At 50.1% G+C, this 17,536-nt stretch overlaps 1 protein-coding gene across 4 annotated transcripts in view; it reads right to left on the bottom strand.

The window, feature by feature from the left end:
- The window catches only part of CDK5RAP1 (CDK5RAP1 mitochondrial tRNA methylthiotransferase), a 147,763-nt gene that overhangs the window by 58,133 nt on the left and 72,094 nt on the right, over positions 1 to 17,536 (bottom strand). For 3 of the 4 annotated variants that reach the window (XM_075349796.1, XM_075349797.1, XM_075349798.1), the window contains exon 8: positions 6,652 to 6,882. The exons of the other annotated variant lie outside the window; for it this stretch is intronic. In XM_075349796.1, the coding sequence (XP_075205911.1) occupies positions 6,652 to 6,882 (231 nt within the window). The remainder of the gene's footprint in view (positions 1 to 6,651; positions 6,883 to 17,536) is intronic. 4 annotated transcript variants of the gene reach the window in all.

The raw sequence follows: 17,536 nt of genomic DNA, 5'->3' as shown, positions 1-17,536 counted from the left end.
GTGCCGGGACGCCATCAGGTCGACGTCCGGCTTCCCCCAGCGGCAACAGATCTCTTGAAACACTTCTGGGTGAAGAGACCATTCCCCTGCGTCCATGCCCTGGCGACTGAGAAAGTCTGCTTCCCAGTTTTCTACGCCCGGGATGTGAACTGCGGACATGGTGGAGGCTGTGGCTTTCACCCACAGCAGGATCCGCCGAACTTCCTGGAAGGCTTGCCGACTGCGTGTGCCGCCTTGGTGGTTGATGTATGCCACTGCCGTGGCGTTGTCCGACTGAATTCGGATCTGCTTGCCTTCCAGCCACGGCTGGAACGCCTTTAGGGCTAGATACACTGCCCTTATCTCCAGAACATTGATCTGCAGGGAGGACTCTGGCTGAGTCCAGGTACCCTGAGCCCTGTGGTGGAGGAAGACCGCTCCCCACCCTGACAGACTCGCATCCGTCGTGACCACCGCCCAGGATGGGGGTAGGAATGATTTCCCTTTCGACAAAGAAGTGGGAAGAAGCCACCACTGAAGAGAGGCCTTGGCTTCCCGTGAAAGAGAGACGTTCCTGTCGAGGGACGTCGACCTCCTGTCCCATTTGCGGAGAATGTCCCATTGAAGCGGACGCAGATGAAACTGCGCAAATGGAACTGCCTCCATTGCTGCCACCATCTTCCCTAGGAAGTGCATGAGGCGTCTCAAGGGGTGCGACTGGGCTCGAAGGAAAGATTGCACCCCTGTCCGTAGTGAACGCTGTTTGTCCAGCGGAAGTTTCACTATCGCTGAGAGAGTGTGAAACTCCATCCCGAGATATGTCAGCGATTGGGTCGGAGTCAATTTTGACTTTGGGAAATTGATGATCCACCCGAATCTCTGGAGAGTCTCCAGAGCAATGTTCAGGCTGTGTTGGCATGCCACCTGAGAGGGGGCCTTGACAAGGAGATCATCTAAGTAAGTGATCACCGAGTGTCCCTGAGAGTGTAGGACTGCTACCACTGTTGCCATGACCTTGGTGAAGACCCGAGGGGCTGTCGCCAGGCCGAAAGGCAGCGCCACGAACTGAAGGTGTTCGTCCCCGATGGCAAAACGCAGGAAGCGTTGATGCTCTGGTGCAATCGGCACGTGGAGATAAGCATCTCTGATGTCGATTGATGCTAGGAAGTCTCCTTGGGACATCGAGGCGATGACGGAGCGGAGGGATTCCATCCGGAACCGCCTGGTTTTCACATGTTTGTTGAGCAGTTTGAGATCCAGAACGGGACGGAAAGATCCGTCCTTTTTTGGCACCACAAACAAGTTGGAGTAAAAACCGTGACCCCATTGCTGAAGGGGAACAGGGATCACCACTCCTTCTGATTTCAGAGTGCTCACCGCCTGAAGAAGAGCATCGGCTCGCTCGGGGGGCGGAGATGTTCTGAAGAAACGAGTCGGAGGACGAGAGCGGAACTCTATCCTGTAACCGTGAGACAGAATGTCTCTCACCCATCGGTCTTGGACATGTGGCAACCAGGCGTCGCAAAAGCGGGAAAGCCTGCCACCGACCGAGGATGCGGTTTGGGGAGGCCGAAAGTCATGACGAGGCCGCTTTGGGAGCGGTTCCTCCGGCGGTCTTTTTAGGACGTGACTTAGACCGCCATGAATCAGAGCTCCTCTGACCCTTCTGTGGCCTGTTGGACGAGGAGAATTGAGACTTGGCTGAGGTCCGAAAGGACCGAAACCTCGACTGTACCCTCCGTTGTGGAGGTCTGTTGGGTTTGGACTGGGGCAAGGACGATTCCTTTCCCTTGGATTGTTTAATGATTTCATCCAATTGCTCGCCAAACAGGCGGTCGCCAGAAAATGGCAAACCGGTTAAGAACTTTTTGGAAGCAGAGTCTGCCTTCTATTCACGTAGCCACATAGCCCTGCGGACTGCCACCGAATTGGCGGATGCTACCGCTGTGCGGCTCGCAGAGTCCAGGACAGCATTCATGGCGTAGGACGCAAACGCCGACGCCTGAGAGGTTAAGGACACAACCTGCGGAGTAGAGGCACGTGTAACTGCATTAATCTCAGAGTGACAAGCTGAGATAGCTTGGAGTGCCCATACGGCTGCAAATGCCGGAGCAAAAGACGCGCCTATAGCTTCATAGATGGATTTCATCAGGAGCTCTATCTGCCTGTCAGTGGCATCCTTGAGTGATGCACCATCTGCCACTGCAACTATGGATCTAGCCGCCAGTCTGGAGACTGGAGGATCCACCTTGGGACACTGAGCCCAACCCTTGACTACGTCAGGGGGGAAGGGATAACGTGTGTCATTAAGGCGCTTAGTAAAGCGCTTATCTGGAAAAGCTCGATGTTTCTGGACTGTATCTCTGAAGTCGGAGTGATCAAGAAACGCACTCCGTGCCCGTTTAGGAAACCTAAAATGGAATTTCTCCTGCTGAGAAGCTGACTCCTCAATCTGAGGAGTTGGAGGAGAAAGATCCAACACCTGATTGATGGACGCTATAAGGTCGTTTACTATGGCGTCCCCTTCAGGTGTATCAAGGTTGAGAGCGGCGTCAGAATCAGAGCCCTGATCTGCCACCTCCGCTTCATCTTCCAGAGAGTCCTCATGCTGAGACCCTGAACACTGTGATGAAGTCGAGGGAAGCTCCCGGCGAGCCCGCTTAGCTGGCCTGGGACTGCGGTCCGTGTCAGAGTCCGCACCGTGGGACCTATGAGTCGCCCCAGGAGCAGTTTGCTGCGCCGACCGAGGGGGGTCTGAGTGAAGAGGTGCAACAGTGCCCGGGGTCTGCGTTACAGGTCTGGACTGCAAAGCTTCTAGTATCTTAGCAGACCATTTATCCATAGACTCAGAAAGTTTGTCAGCGAATACTGCAAACTCTGTCCCTGTCACCTGGACAGTGGCAGCAGGTGGTTCCACCGGGGCCGAGGGTCCCACTAGTGGCAGAGGCTCCGGCCGAGTGAGTGTTACAGGGACCGAGCAATGCACACAATGAGGGTAGGTGGAACCTGCAGGTAACATAGCCGCACATGAGGTACAGGCTGCAAAGTAAGTCTGTGCCTTGGCACCATTGCTTTTTGCGGACGACATGCTGTTGTCTCCTTAGAGCAATCAGAGAGGGTATATAGCCAAAGCAATAGTGCGGCCGTACAGAGTAACTGTATACAATATAAGGATATAAATATACACTTCTGCACCCAGGGGGGTAAGCACCTAGCAACAGGTGCTGCTTACCGCCCGCCCTCAGCGTTTGTGTGACCACCAGATTCCCTGCCTGGGCTCCCAGAGCTGTGGAGCTCGTCTCTGAAGATCTCCAGCGTCAGAAGTGCTGCTAGTAATGGCTGCTAGCGTTCTAGGGAGCCGTGGGCGTGCACTAAAAAGTGCGGGAATCTGGTGCCCCACGGTGCACAGTGAGGGGGGAGGAGGATACAAAGTATGCTCCAGCCCTCAGCGCTGACGTTCCGTGCAGCGTCCCGCCCTTACCCCTGACTGGCAGGCCCGGGGGCGGGAATATGCGGTACTAGGCCGCAAAAGCCGGGGACTCGAGTTATAAGCGCGGCCGGCAAACAAGCGCGGTCAGCGCGGTAGTCCCGGCGCACCAACACAACCAGCAGCTGCTGCAGCGTGTATCAAACAGGCGCTCTATGCGCCGTCCCCAAGGGGACACAGAGTACCTCAGAGTAGCAGGGCCTGTCCCTGACGATACCCGGGCTCCTGTCCAGCAGATTCCCCCAGGGGCTGCGGAGGGAGTGCGGTCCCAGTGCCTGGTGACCGTTTAGGATCCCACTTCCCCAGAGCCCCTAAGGGATGGGGAAGGAAAACGGCATGTGGCTCCTGCCTGTGTACCCGCAATGGGTACCTCAACCTTAACAACACCGCCGACTCAGAGTGGGGTGAGAAGGGAGCATGCCGGGAGCCCTGTAATGGGCCCTCTTTTCTTCCATCCGATATAGTCAGCAGCTGCTGCCGACTAACTTGTGGAGCTTGCGTGCATGTGTGCCTCCTTCAACACAAAGCATAAAACTGATGGGCCCGTGATGCACGGGAGGGTGTATAGCAGAGGGGAGGGGTTACACTTTTTAAAGTGTAATAACTTTGTGTGGCCTCCGGAGGCAGAAGCTATACACCCTAATTGTCTGGGTCTCCCAATGGAGCGACAAAGAAACAAACATTCAAATCTTTATTTATCGTATACTTTATTTTTTAGTCCCCTAGTGAAGTTGAACCTGTAATTGTCTAATCATTTTTTTCTATGTACTGCAATACTACAGAAATACAGTATGTAGCTTAAAGGGAAGGTGTCAAAAAAAAAAAAAATCAATAACTAAAAAAATATAAAGTATTAATGTGTTAATGTTATGTTTAAATGAAATGATTTGTTTTTAATTGAGAAAAATATAAAAACAAAATTTAAAGTTTGATATTTTCCATTCTTAAACACTAGGGGGAGCAGCTGCTGAAATCCTGCTGTAGAACTACTGTAGAAATATCTCACATTACAGCTGCAGTAAAAGTGGGTGGATTCTGCTCTCCTGTGTGTGATGTCACCTCCCCCTTCCAATCTGGGGGTTTCCACAAGTATAAAGGCCCTGTCACACACAGAGATAAATCTGTGGCAGATCTGTGGTTGCAGTGAAATTGTGGACAATCAGTGACAGGTTTGTGGCTGTGTACAAATGGGACAATATGTCCATGATTTCACTGCAACCACAGATCTGCCAAAGATTTATCTGTGTGTGTGACGGGGCCTTAAGAGAGAATGAAGTTTAGGATCACAGTGCGGAGCCATTTTGTTGGTGGCCGCAAAGAGATCCTAATATGTCTTAAGTGTCACTAACGCCAGCTGCATAGTGCGCCACTGTATTATGCCAATGCCCCACACTACCTACTGATTTTCCCAATGACCCACACTGTCTATTAACTGTTTCCCAATGCCCCCGCACTGCCTACTGACTTTCCCAATGCCCCCACACTGCCTACTGACTTTCCCAATGCCCCCACACTGCCTACTGACTTTCCCAATGCCCCCACACTGCTTACTGACTGTTCCCCAATGCCCCCACACTTTCTACTGACTGTTTCCCAATGCCTCGCTGACCGTATCCCAATGCCGCATGCACTCACCTCAGACCTGCAACCCCAGCAGCCTGTCCTGATAGCGATCACAGTACGAGCAGCGGAGGCCCGAGGTTAGCACACACAGGGAGCGGGGGGGGGGGGGGGGATCCGCGGCAGAGTGCAGGGGGAGGGGGATTACAAGGTAGAGTGAGGGGGGTCCGCGGTGGAGTGCGGGGGGAGGGGTTAACGGCAGAGTGGGGAATAGCGTGCCAGGATCAGTTACGGTGCAATCACCAGTGCCCGGCGCCAGTACTCATCCCATCCATCCTGGCGGGTGACAGGGGGAAAGTGCAGCACACAGCATATGATGTGTGCTGCACAAAGATGGTGCTGATCTCCTCCCTCTGCTGTGATCTGGACAGCCCAGGGGGCGCGTCCATGTCACAGCAGGGAGCTGTCCTGTATTGAGTATAGGATTGGAGCCCGACCACTTTCCTGTTTGCCCAGGGGGCTGCCATAAAGGAGGTGAGTAACTGTCATTACAAACACCAAATCCATGATGGCATCCCCCAGTGCTTCAGTAAAACTAAAATTAAATAAAAACTAAACAAACAGTGAATTTAACTTTGTATTAAAAATACTTGATTTTATAATCACTATTAATACAAAAATAAAAAAACAAAAAAACACGAGGCCTTACCTTTAAGTCACGCACTCCTATGAATCTCAGCCTGTGGCTGAGCTTCACATGAGTACCAATATGACAGCCACAAGGCAAATAACAGCACCCTGGGGCGTGATGGTACAAGCAATCCATTTAAATGTCACCATCATAAATTGACAGGGGCATCTAAATGGTTAAAGTGAACCTGTCAGGTGCAATATGCACCCAGAACCACGGGCAGTTCTGGATGCATATTGCTAATCCATGCCTAAACAGTCCCTGCATTTAGCAGCATACATAATGAGATCTTTAGAAAGAGTGTTTCTAAAGATCTTTTATGATATGCTAATGAGCGCAGGGCCTAGTTGCAACGGTGTTAGTTCCTGCGCTCATTCCGCCCTCTTAGCATGTTAGCACGGCAACAGAGGCGTGCTAACATGCTATTCAATGCAGCGTCACCAGCGGTGACGAGCATACCTGTGTCCACTGTCACCGCTGATATGAATGCGTGGCAGTTCCAGTCATGCGCAGTATGAAGCCGGATGCACGAGTCCCAGCTTCAGAGAGGCCTAGTGTGCATGACCAGAAGTGCCCTGTGGGCGTGCTAACATGCTTGGAGGGCGGAATAAGAGAGGGAACTAACACCCTTGTGACCAGTCCCTGCGCTCATTAGCATAAGATAAAAGATCTTTAGAAATACTTTTTCTAAAGATCTCTTTATCTATTCTAGTGTATACAGGGACGGTTAGGCAGGAACTAGCAAAATGCACCCAGAACTGCTCGTGGTTCTGGGTGCACATTACACCTGACAGGTTCCCTTTAACAGCAGAAACTTGGAGCTTAGCTACAGTCACTGTTGTAAGAGACAGATGTCCGTTTTGCAACACAACTAGCATATAGCAAGTGTGGAGAAAGTTGAGCTATTAAGCTCCCTCCACACTCCATAACTAACCTCATCAGGAAAATCCTTAGGATGTGGAGATGTAAAGCGTATTCTCATTTCTGGGTCTATTCTGGAAACCTGATCCAGAAGGTCCACAAACCGGAGTCCCCCTTGTTTCGGCTTGTAGACTGTACTGAAGCTGCGACTAAGGTGAGAGGTACCAGAAGTAGAAAACTGAACTGAAGATGTGTCACAATAACTATTGACATTCTGACCAAGTAACGTCACCTCCTTAATGCCCTATAAAAAAATCAGAAGATGGAAAAATAACAACTTAGAAATTACATTTTTGCGATACCAACATTCAGCCATACAAATATGTCCTGATATTAGAAATGAAATCTAAAAATTAAACTTTTAATTTAGGGCCGTTTCACACATCCGGCACTTCGCCAGATTACCGGATCTGGCACACTCCAGTACAGTGTTAATACTGTACAATGGCATCGTGGCAACCTCCGGTAACATGCAGTCATGTGATTGGAGCATGTGACCGGAGCTTGCCGCGATGCCATTGTACAGTATTAACAGTGTACTGGAGTGTGAAAGGATCCGGTAATCCGGCGAAGTGCCGGTTATGTGAAACGGCCCTTAGAGGCTTAAAATCAATTTTGAGCCTTAAACGGGTTGTTTGGGGTTTTTAAAAAAAATAGCCTGACAACAAAAAATTAAAAATAGGATAAAATAACTGTCACCTGTTAACTTCCCTGCTACTCCAATGGTTCCCTCCAGTCTTTGCTGTAGTGATGTGGCAATGGAAATGCATGTAATCGATGCATTCAACAACTCATAATACAAACTAGGCACTGTAGTCACGTGAATGAAACACATACTGGGGTTCACCATCCCTCCCACAAAAAAAAAAAAAAAAAAGACAATTTTGCATTGGAATTTTCATGTCTTAACCCCTCTCTGGCAGAGCGATTTTCCATTTCTCTGCGTGTTCATTTTTCCTCTCCAGTTTCCAAGAGCCATAACTTTTTTACTTTTCTGTCACTATAGCCGTATGAGGGCTTGTGTTCTGCGTGATAAGATGTACTTTTGAATGACACCATACAATTTTGTCATGTGATGTACTGTAAAATTCGAAGAAAAAGTGTGGTGAAGTTGTGAAAAAAAAGCACTAATCCGCAATTGTTGTTTGGGTTATGTATTTTAACGTTCATTATACGGTAAAACTAACCCGGCAATATGATTCTCCATATCAAACATACAAAGTTTTTTTTTTTTAAGTAGTAAACAAAATTATTAGTAAACAAGAGGCACCGACAGCTCTGGTCGAGTGTGCCTTGATCCCCGGCGGGGGAGGCACCAGAGAACACAGGTAGGCCTCCGAAATGGTGGACCTGATCCAACGGGCTAAGGTCGGCTTAGAAGCAGAGAGGCACTTATGCCGACCTGTGGTTAGCACAAAAAGAGAGGTGCACCGCCTAAGAGCAGCGGTGCGAGACACATAGATCCGGAGCGCCCGCACCAGATCCAGAGTATGCAATGCTTTTTCAAAGCGATGAACAGGAGCCGGATAAAAGGAAGGTAGGGTAATGTCCTGGTTAAGGTGGAAAGGAGAAACCACCTTAGGGAGAAAGTCCGGAGTCGGACGGAGAACCACCTTGTCTTGATGAAAAACCAAAAAAGGTGACTCCGAAGAGAGCGCACCTAAATCAGAGACTCTCCTGAGGGAAGTTATGGCCACTAGAAAGACCACTTTCTGTGAAAGACGAAACAAAGAAACCTCCCTAAGAGGTTCAAAGGGGGGCTTCTGAAAAGCCGTGAGAACCAAATTGAGGTCCCAGGGATCCAAGGGCCGCCGGTAAGGCGGAATGATGTGAGACGCACCTTGCATGAAGGTGCGGACCTGAGCCAGCCGGGCGAGACGCCGCTGGAACAGCACTGACAAAGCCGAGACTTGTCCCTTGAGAGAGTTGAGAGACAATCCTAGCTGCAGACCGGACTGTAGAAAAGACAGAAGGGTCGGCAAGGAAAAAGGCCAAGGAGAATGGCCGGAAGAGCGACACCAGGACAGGAAAATCTTCCAAGTCCTGTGATAGATCTTGGCAGAGGAAGACTTACGGGCCCGAGTCATAGTGGAGATGAATTCAGGAGGGATACCAGAAGCCGTCAAGATCCAGGACTCAAGAGCCACGCCGTCAATCTGAGAGCCGCAGAATTCTGGCGGAAAAACGGACCTTATGAGAGAAGGTCTGGACGGTCCAGAAGATGCCACGGCACCTCTACGGACAGATGGAGCAGGTCTGGGTACCAAGCTCGCCTGGGCCAGTCCGGAGCAATGAGAATGACTCGACGGCCCTCCATTCTGATCTTGCGCAGAACTCTGGGCAAGAGAGCTAGAGGAGGAAACACGTAGGACAGACGAAACTGGGACCAGTCTTGAACCAGAGCGTCCGCGGCGAAGGCCTGAGGAACGTGGGAGCGAGCCACGTAAACCGGAACCTTGTTGTTGTGACGGGACGCCATTAGGTCCACATCCGGAGTACCCCACTTGCGGCAGATTGACTGAAACACTGCCGGATGCAGGGACCACTCGCCACTGTCCACGGTTTGACGGCTGAGATAATCTGCTTCCCAGTTTTCCACGCCTGGGATATGGACTGCGGATATGGTGGACTTGGAGTCCTCCGTCCATTGAAGGATGCGTTGTACCTCCAACATTGCCAGGCGGCTGCGAGTCCCGCCTTGGTGATTGATGTAGGCAACTGCTGTCGCGTTGTCTGACTGGACTCGGATGTGCTTGCCCGCCAACAGGTGGTGAAAGGCTAGGAGAGCTAGAAGCACAGCTCTGGTTTCCAGCACATTGATCGAGAGGGCTGACTCGGACGGAGTCCAAGTGCCCTGCGCTCGGTGGTGGAGACATACCGCTTCCCCAGCCGGACAGACTGGCATCCGTGGTGAGAATCACCCAGGACGGGGTCAGGAAGGAGCGCCCCTGAGACAGAGAGAGGGGCCGAAGCCACCACTGAAGAGAGCTCCTGGTCTGTGGCGACAGAGCCACTAACCTGTGCAAGGAGGAAGGCCGCTTGTCCCAACAGCGGAGAATGTCCAGCTGCAGAGGACGCAGATGGAACTGGGCAAAGGGAACAGCCTCCATTGACGCCACCATCTGACCCAGCACCTGCATCAGGTGCCTGATGGAATAACGGCGGTGCCTCAGCAGAGCGCGGACCGCCAGTTGGAGGGACTGCTGTTTGACTAAGGGCAACTTCACAAGTGCCGGCAGAGTCTCGAACTGCATCCCTAGGTACGTGAGACTCTGGGTCGGAGACAGAGTGGATTTGGGAAGATTGACAATCCACCCGAATCGGGCTAGAGTGGCAAGAGTGAGCGAGACACTCCGCTGACAGTCTGCGCTGGATGAAGCCTTGACTAGAAGGTCGTCCAGGTAAGGAATCACTACCAACCCCTGTAGGTGCAGAACCGCAACCACTGCTGTCATGACCTTGGTGAATACTCGAGGGACCGTGGCTAACCCGAAGGGGAGAGCCTCGAATTGGAAATGTTCCTCTCCGATTGCAAAACGTAGCCAACGCTGGTGTGAAACTGCAATTGGCACATGCAGATAGGCATCTCTGATGTCGATGGATGCCAGGAAATCCCCTTGGGTCATTGAGGCAATGACTGACCGCAGAGACTCCATGCGAAAATGCCGCACCTGAACATGCTTGTTGAGAAGCTTGAGATCCAGGATGGGCCGGAAGGAACCGTCCTTTTTGGGGACTAGGAAGAGATTTGAGTAGAAACCTCTGAACCGTTCCCGGGCGGGAACCGGTACAATTACTCCGTTGGCCTGCAGGGATGCCACGGCCTGAGAGAAGGCGGCGGCCTTGGAGCAGGGGGGAGTTGACAGAAAAAATCTGTTTGGCGGGCTGGAAGAGAATTTTATCCTGTAGCCGTGGGAGATGATATCCCGCACCCACTGATCGGAGACGTGTTGAAACCACACGTCGCCAAAGTGGGAGAGCCTGCCACCGACTAAGGACGTTGCTGGCGCGGACAGATAGTCAAGAGGAGGCTGCCTTAGTGGCAGCAGCACCTGCGGTCTTCTGTGGACGCGCTTTTGTGCGCCAGCTGGATTTTTGGTCCTTGGCAGTGTTAGTGGACGACGCCGAGGGCTTAGGGGACGACCAGTTGGAGGAACGAAAGGAACGAAACCTCGACTGATTCCTACCCTGGACAGGTTTCCTGGTTTTGGTTTGTGGCATGGAAGTACTCTTCCCGCCAGTAGCTTCCTTAATAATTTCCTTAATAATTTCATCCAGCTGTTCACCGAACAGCCGGGACCCAGCAAAAGGGAGCCCCGCAAGGTACTTCTTAGAAGAAGCATCTGCCTTCCACTCTCGAAGCCACAAGATCCTGCGGATAGCGAGGGAATTAGCCGAAGCTACCGCAGTGCGATGAGAAGCCTCCAGCATGGCAGACATGGCATAGGATGAAAAAGCCGAAGCTTGGGAAGTTAAGGCAACCATCTCAGGCATAGATTCCTTAGTGAGGGAATGCATCTCCTCCAGAGAAGCAGAGATGGCTTTGAGAGCCCACACTGCTGCAAAAGTCAGGGCGAACGGGGCCCCTGCCGCTTCATATACAGATTTGGCCAGAAGGTCAACCTGGCGGTCTGTGGAATCCTTGAGCGAGGTGCCATCAGCCACTGATACAACGGTCCGGGCTGAGAGTCTAGACACCGGGGGGTCTACCTTTGGTGAATGAGCCCACTCCTTGACCACCTCAGGTGGAAAGGGAAAACGGTCATCAGAACCACGCTTGGGGAAGCGTTTGTCAGGGCAGGCACTGGGCTTGGTCACAGCGGCCTGAAAACTGGAGTGGTTAAAGAACACACTCTTTGTCCTCTTAGGCGAGGTAAACTGGTGCTTTTCTGCCAGAGAGGGTTGCTCCTCTGATACTGGCGGATTGAGATCCAGTACAGAATTAATGGACGCAATCAAATCACCAACATCTGAGTCACTTTCGGACGGACCAAAGGGGCACATGGAGGTAGTCTCCGAGCCCCCAGTAAAGGCATCCTCCATCCTGCGAGTCAGCTTCTGAAACCGAGCCGCGGGACGAAGGAGAGGGAGCCCTGCGTCTCTTTTTAGAAGGACGGGGCCTGGGACCAGAGGATAAATCCTCTGTGAGCTCCGGTCCTGAGAGAGACCTAGCAGCAGAGGTACCCTATGAAGGGGGCTGATGCATGCTCAGCAAAGTCCTGGACAGATGTCCCATGGAGTCAGCAAAAGACTGGGAGATAGACCTGGTTAAGGATTCTACCCAAGCCGGGGGTTCAGCCACAGGAGCTGGAGCAGCCTGAGAGACCCATGGGGGTGCGATTTCAGGCTGAGGCAACGTCAGGTTAGAGCAGGCATCACAATGTGGATAGGTGCTCGGTTCCGGCAGTAGGAGCCTACATGCAGTGCATACTGAAAACAGCTTTGGAGCCTTGCTCCTCGTGTGAGACATGCTGCTGGAGTGAGGGCTCTGCCAGAATGACCCCCAGAGAGTATATACAGAAGGTCCACAACCAGAGGTTGTGGCTTACCAGACCGCTGGAGCGGTTTGTGTGCCCTCCAGATCCCGAAGCCCGGACTCCCAAGCACCTCAGCAGGGATGCTGCAGACCAGTGGTGATCGCAGGGAAAAACGCTGAGAAAATGGCCACCGGAGTGAAGAGAGGGGGCGTGACTCACTCTGAGAGCGGGATCTGGAGGGCCAATGAGATTCACAGGGGAGGAGACATGTACTCAGTGAGGAGTGTCTCTCCCCTATGTAGAACGGCCGCTGGGCGGAGCCGCGCTGTCCCTCTGCATGAATGACATGCGAGGGCAGTGAAACCGAAAGTAGGCCTCCGGCGAAGCCGGGGCCTAAATTACAGCGGTGCGGCCGGCGCGCAGGCACCATCGGCGCGGTTCTCAGGCGACAGCCAGAGAACCCGCCGGAAATGTCATAAAAATCACTCAGCACACTCTCCCACAACAATAAAGTACAAGGGACCCCCATATATAAAAGTCTCAGGTACTTAGCTTGCTGAGACGCAGGGTTCCAAGTCCCTGGGGGATGAGTGCTCCGGTCCAGCAGGATCCTGAAGGGCTGCGGATGGAGACCGGTCTCATGCCAAGCATGGAGAACCGTGCTGGCTCCCACTTCAAGCCAGAGCCCCGGAGGGATGGTAAAGGAGCACGGCATGTAAGGCTCCAGCCTGGGAATCAACCTTAACAGCACCGCCGACACAGTGGGGTGAGAAGGGACATGCCGGGGGTCCAGGCTTGGACCCGCTTTTCTTCAAACTCTTTCCAAAAATGAAAAATCAGATGAGAATGCATGTGTGGCTGTGACCTCCTGAACACAAAGCGATAAACTGGTTAGATCTGGCTCTCCAGGGGGTGTATAAGCTCAGAGGGAGGAGCTACACTTTTGAGTGTAGTACTTTGTGTGTCCTCCGGAGGCAGAAGCTATACACCCAATGTCTGGGTCTCCCATAGGAACGATAAAGAAATATTTTTTTTTCTTTAAGCTAATCTGTGATGTATTGTCATATAAAACATCCCTATCTTCTTTTTTTTTGTCTCTAACTTTTGTTCCTCTTGAATTATCCCTTTATTCTCTGCAGCCACTTTATTTACCTGCAGCTCAACCAAACATGACGTTTGACTACCGAACTTCACAGTAACAGGTGGCAAGGCCCAGCTTCAGTTTCCAGCCCCGCCCTCTGCCCACTCATTGGCTGTCAGTATTCTGCCACAGCATCTGATAGATAAATGAATACTATGTAATGAAGACTATATATTGCCCTCAATGTGAGTCTATAGTAGATATACACATATACTTAGACACACATACACCAACCCACACACACCTAGTTATATATTATATAATCCCCCTTATGCACTCTTTTCTCTCCCCCCTGCGCTGTCTCCTCTGCCCCCCTGCTCTGTATCTCACCCATGCGCTCTGTACTCTCCTCCTGCACTCTCTTCTCTGCCCCCCTCACTCTGTCTCTCACCACACACTCTCTTCTATGCCACCCCCCCCGCGCTCTCTCACCCATGCTCTCTCTTCTTCTCCTCCGTGCTGTGATGAGAGCAGCCTGCTTACAGCTAAGTGATGCAGAGCTCAGTGCTGCTGACCGCTGGTTTCAGGTGACGTTCCCGGTCCCTGAGCGCCGCAGGTTGCATTCATTACAGAATGCAGAGATACAGCGCACGGGGGAGGGGGGGACACAGTTACCCGGGCCCCATACATCATAATGAGCTGAGGACACCGTCGGGCAAACAGCACTGGCGGTGTCCTCCACAGAGAGGGCAACCCTGTTTGTGCACGACCCGGGCACATACAGGTCACAGATAGCAGCACACAAAGAGCGGGAGAGAGTACAGAGTGTGGGAAGGGGAGGGGGAGGATGAAAGGGGGGCAGAGGCTGCATCGCGCTATACCTGGTCGGCACAAGTTTGGCAACATGATGTCAGCTGTGATGCCTGTCAACAAGCCCCTGCCCCTTTCGTCATGACATCAAAGGAAGCAGCAAAACCATGGCAGGGGCGGTCGCATGACTTCTCTGAGCTGGGGGAGAGGGGCTGACAGCAGGGTGGGTAAGAAGTTGCTATCAATGTAGCGCAATAGTGCAATAACAAAAATTAAGTAAAATAAGCCGGATAACCCCTTTAATTTTATGTTTTGAGAAATTGGACAGTATTGCTATGTATATCAAAAATCATAGTCTCCTATAAACACCATACATAGGCTGGCTTTCATAAAAGTATCATGACAGGCACGGGGGTCTTCAGCAGACTCTTGGCTGCCAACGCAACCTTTCAGCATCCTGCGTTCGCTGGACAGGGGGTGAAGGATGGTTAGAATACTTACAAAAACTTGTGAACAAGAAGGGGTATTTATCTGCAAAACCTGCAAAAAAACGCACCAAAAACGCACCAATAACGCAGGGGTATTTATCATGTTTTTTAAGTAAAACTACTGTACCACAGTTGTGAAAAAGTATACAGTTTTTATTACAAAAAGTGCAAATATCAAAAATCACATGTGATGACAGTTAGTAGTTAGACATACATAGTTAAAATCCAATTAGATGAGACAGAGAGAGAAAAAGGTCCCAGGGAGGGAGACAGACTACCCCTTAAATAAAACTGGTAAGAAAGAAGTATTACTATATCCCGGGGGGGCATATAAGTAACCAAAAGATATCAATAGTATATCCCCTGGGCTAGTGGAGTGATGGAATGTCCATACATTAAACAGTAGCCAACAGGATAAGGTCCAAATCAGGGCCTGAGTACACCAGTATGTAACACCACCAGAATAATCTCAGAGAGAAAAAAAAAAAATCATACAGTGGTGGGGAAATTGGCACCTGAAGGACCTACCTGTGGTATGTATAGCACCCAAAAAGGGAGTCTGGCAGCCTCACATGTGGACCCGGTCCTGACACGTGTTTCGCATGTCCTTCAATGGGAGACCATGGCCAGCAGTGTGCCGGCGGTGTATAAATAGAGGCAAGTCGCGGGGACTCGCTGTGGTAATCACCGCTGTGTCTGGACTCAGCTGAGCGAGCGTATCCCTCCGATAGCCAGCACTCGATTGGGACCTTTTTCTCTCCCTGTCTCATCTAATTGGATTTTAACTATGTATGTCTAACTACTAACTGTCATCACATGTGATTTTTGATATTTGCACTTTTTGTAATAATAAAAACTGTATACTTTTTCACAACTGTGGTACAGTAGTTTTACTTAAAAAACATGATAAATACCCCTGAGTTATTGGTGCGTTTTTGGTGCGTTTTTTTGCAGGTTGGTTCCTGCGTTTTTTAACAGATAATATATAGATAGAGAGATAATAGCTAGATAATAGGTAATAGAGAGATAGAGATAATAGAGAGATAATCGAGTGATACATAGATAATAGATACATAGATAGATACATAGATAGATACATAGATAATAGATACATAGATAGATACATAGATAGATACATAGATAATAGATACATAGATAGATAATAGAGGGATATATATTCCAGCTTTATTTATGATGTTTGTGGACGTACTGCAATTCTCGCGGACGGTAATGTCTTCACATTACCGGCCGTGAGAAATGACCTGGAGTTACTCGCAGCCTCGCTCAGGGAGCCGCATTTAGCACTCGCTCACTGAACGAGGCTGCGTGGAGAACTGTCAGTCGCGGCTGGAGCAGGGCTGCAAGCGCCGCGGGACATCGTTGTGGATTACGTCGGAGCTGTGTTCGGGGCCTTAATAAAGTGGAGAAAGAGAGGGCTTTTTGTCTTTTAATCCAAATAAAGGAATTTTTCGGGGTGTGTGTTTTTACTGTCACTTACAGATTAGTGATGGCGTGTCATACACACTGCGATTACTAATCTTGGACTTAGCGGCAGCTATTGGTTGCCGTTAACTCATTATTACCCTGATTACCACCGCATCACAGCAACAGGAAGAGCCAGTGACACTCCGGAACTGTCGCATAATGGATGCGATATTCTCGGGGCAGCGGCGAGCTGATAATCTCGGCTGCGGGAGGGGGGGGGGCATTAACCCTGGCCCTCAACCTCCCCAGCCTGAGAATACCGGCCCTCTGCTGTGTGTTTACCTGGCTGGAATGTAAAAATACGGCGGAGCACACGCTTTTTTATTTGTTTTTTTATTTTTAATAAGTACATTTGATTTCTATGTGTATTCTATATGTTTGTGTCTGAGTGTCATATGTGTGTGTTTACTCTCTGCAATACAGTACAGTCAATGGAGTGAATAACGCAGTTAGCTGCAGAAAAGAAGTGACATGCTCATTCTTTTTCTTAAGAAAATCTACTGAAAGAATTTTCTTAAGGAAAAAACGCAGTGTGTGCACAGCTAATTTTTTTTGCCATAGGTTTTGCTGGGGAATGTCTCTGCAGAAATGTACAATCATTTTCTCAAAAAATATCCTGAGCAAAAACGCGAGTAAAAAACGCAGTGTGTGAACATAGCCTAATACCTTTTTTTTTTTTTTTTTTTTAACTTAATACACTGCTACCTTCTATTGAGCACCTAAACCCAATCTGCATAATTTTTGTGACTAGCTCTTCTTTAAGGCTAGGTTCACACACTGCGGTTTTTTTACGCTGCGTTTTTGTGCGTTTTTGCGGGCAAAAACGCACAAAAACGCACCCGCAGCAAAAAAACGCGAGTGCGTTTTTACCGCAATTTGGTGCGTTTCTTTGCTGCGTTTTTGCTCACTGCGGTTTTATGCGGTTTTTTTTATCAGTGAACAATGGCATTAAAGATTGTTGAAGAAAAAAAAAGAAAAAAAAAGTCTGATGTCATTTCCTTCTTCAATATGTTCTTCATTCTCCACTAGGGTATGCAGGAGAGCAGACAGCTGCAGAACTACAAGGCTCAGCATGCTCCATCCAGGACTGTATGCTGGAGGGAGAGGCAGGGCGAGCAGAACTACAAGGCTCAGCATCCTCCATCCAATAGTGTATGCAGGAGATCAGACAGCAGCTGCAGAGCTACAAGGCTCAGCATCCTCCATCCAGGACTGTATGGAGTTTTTTACCCCCCAAAAAAATGACATGGGCTTCGCCATATTTTTGTATGCTAGCCAGGTATGGGCTGCCCCCAACCCCCAGCTGCCTATTTGTACCCAGCTGGGAACCAAAAATATAGGGAAGCCCTTTTTTTTTTAAATTATTTCATGAATTTCATGAAATAATTAAAAAAAAAAGAGAATTTTGTTACTTACCGTAAATTCTTTTTCTTATAGTTCCGTCATGGGAGACCCAGACCATGGGGTGTATAGCTTCTGCCTCCGTAGGACACACAAAGTACTACACTCAAACGTGTAGCTCCTCCCTCCTAGCATATACACCCCCTGCTAGCCAGT

Source organism: Anomaloglossus baeobatrachus, chromosome 5 (assembly GCF_048569485.1).
Source record: "Anomaloglossus baeobatrachus isolate aAnoBae1 chromosome 5, aAnoBae1.hap1, whole genome shotgun sequence".
Lineage (NCBI taxonomy): Eukaryota > Metazoa > Chordata > Amphibia > Anura > Aromobatidae > Anomaloglossus > Anomaloglossus baeobatrachus.
This window is presented reverse-complemented; position numbering and strand designations above follow the sequence as displayed.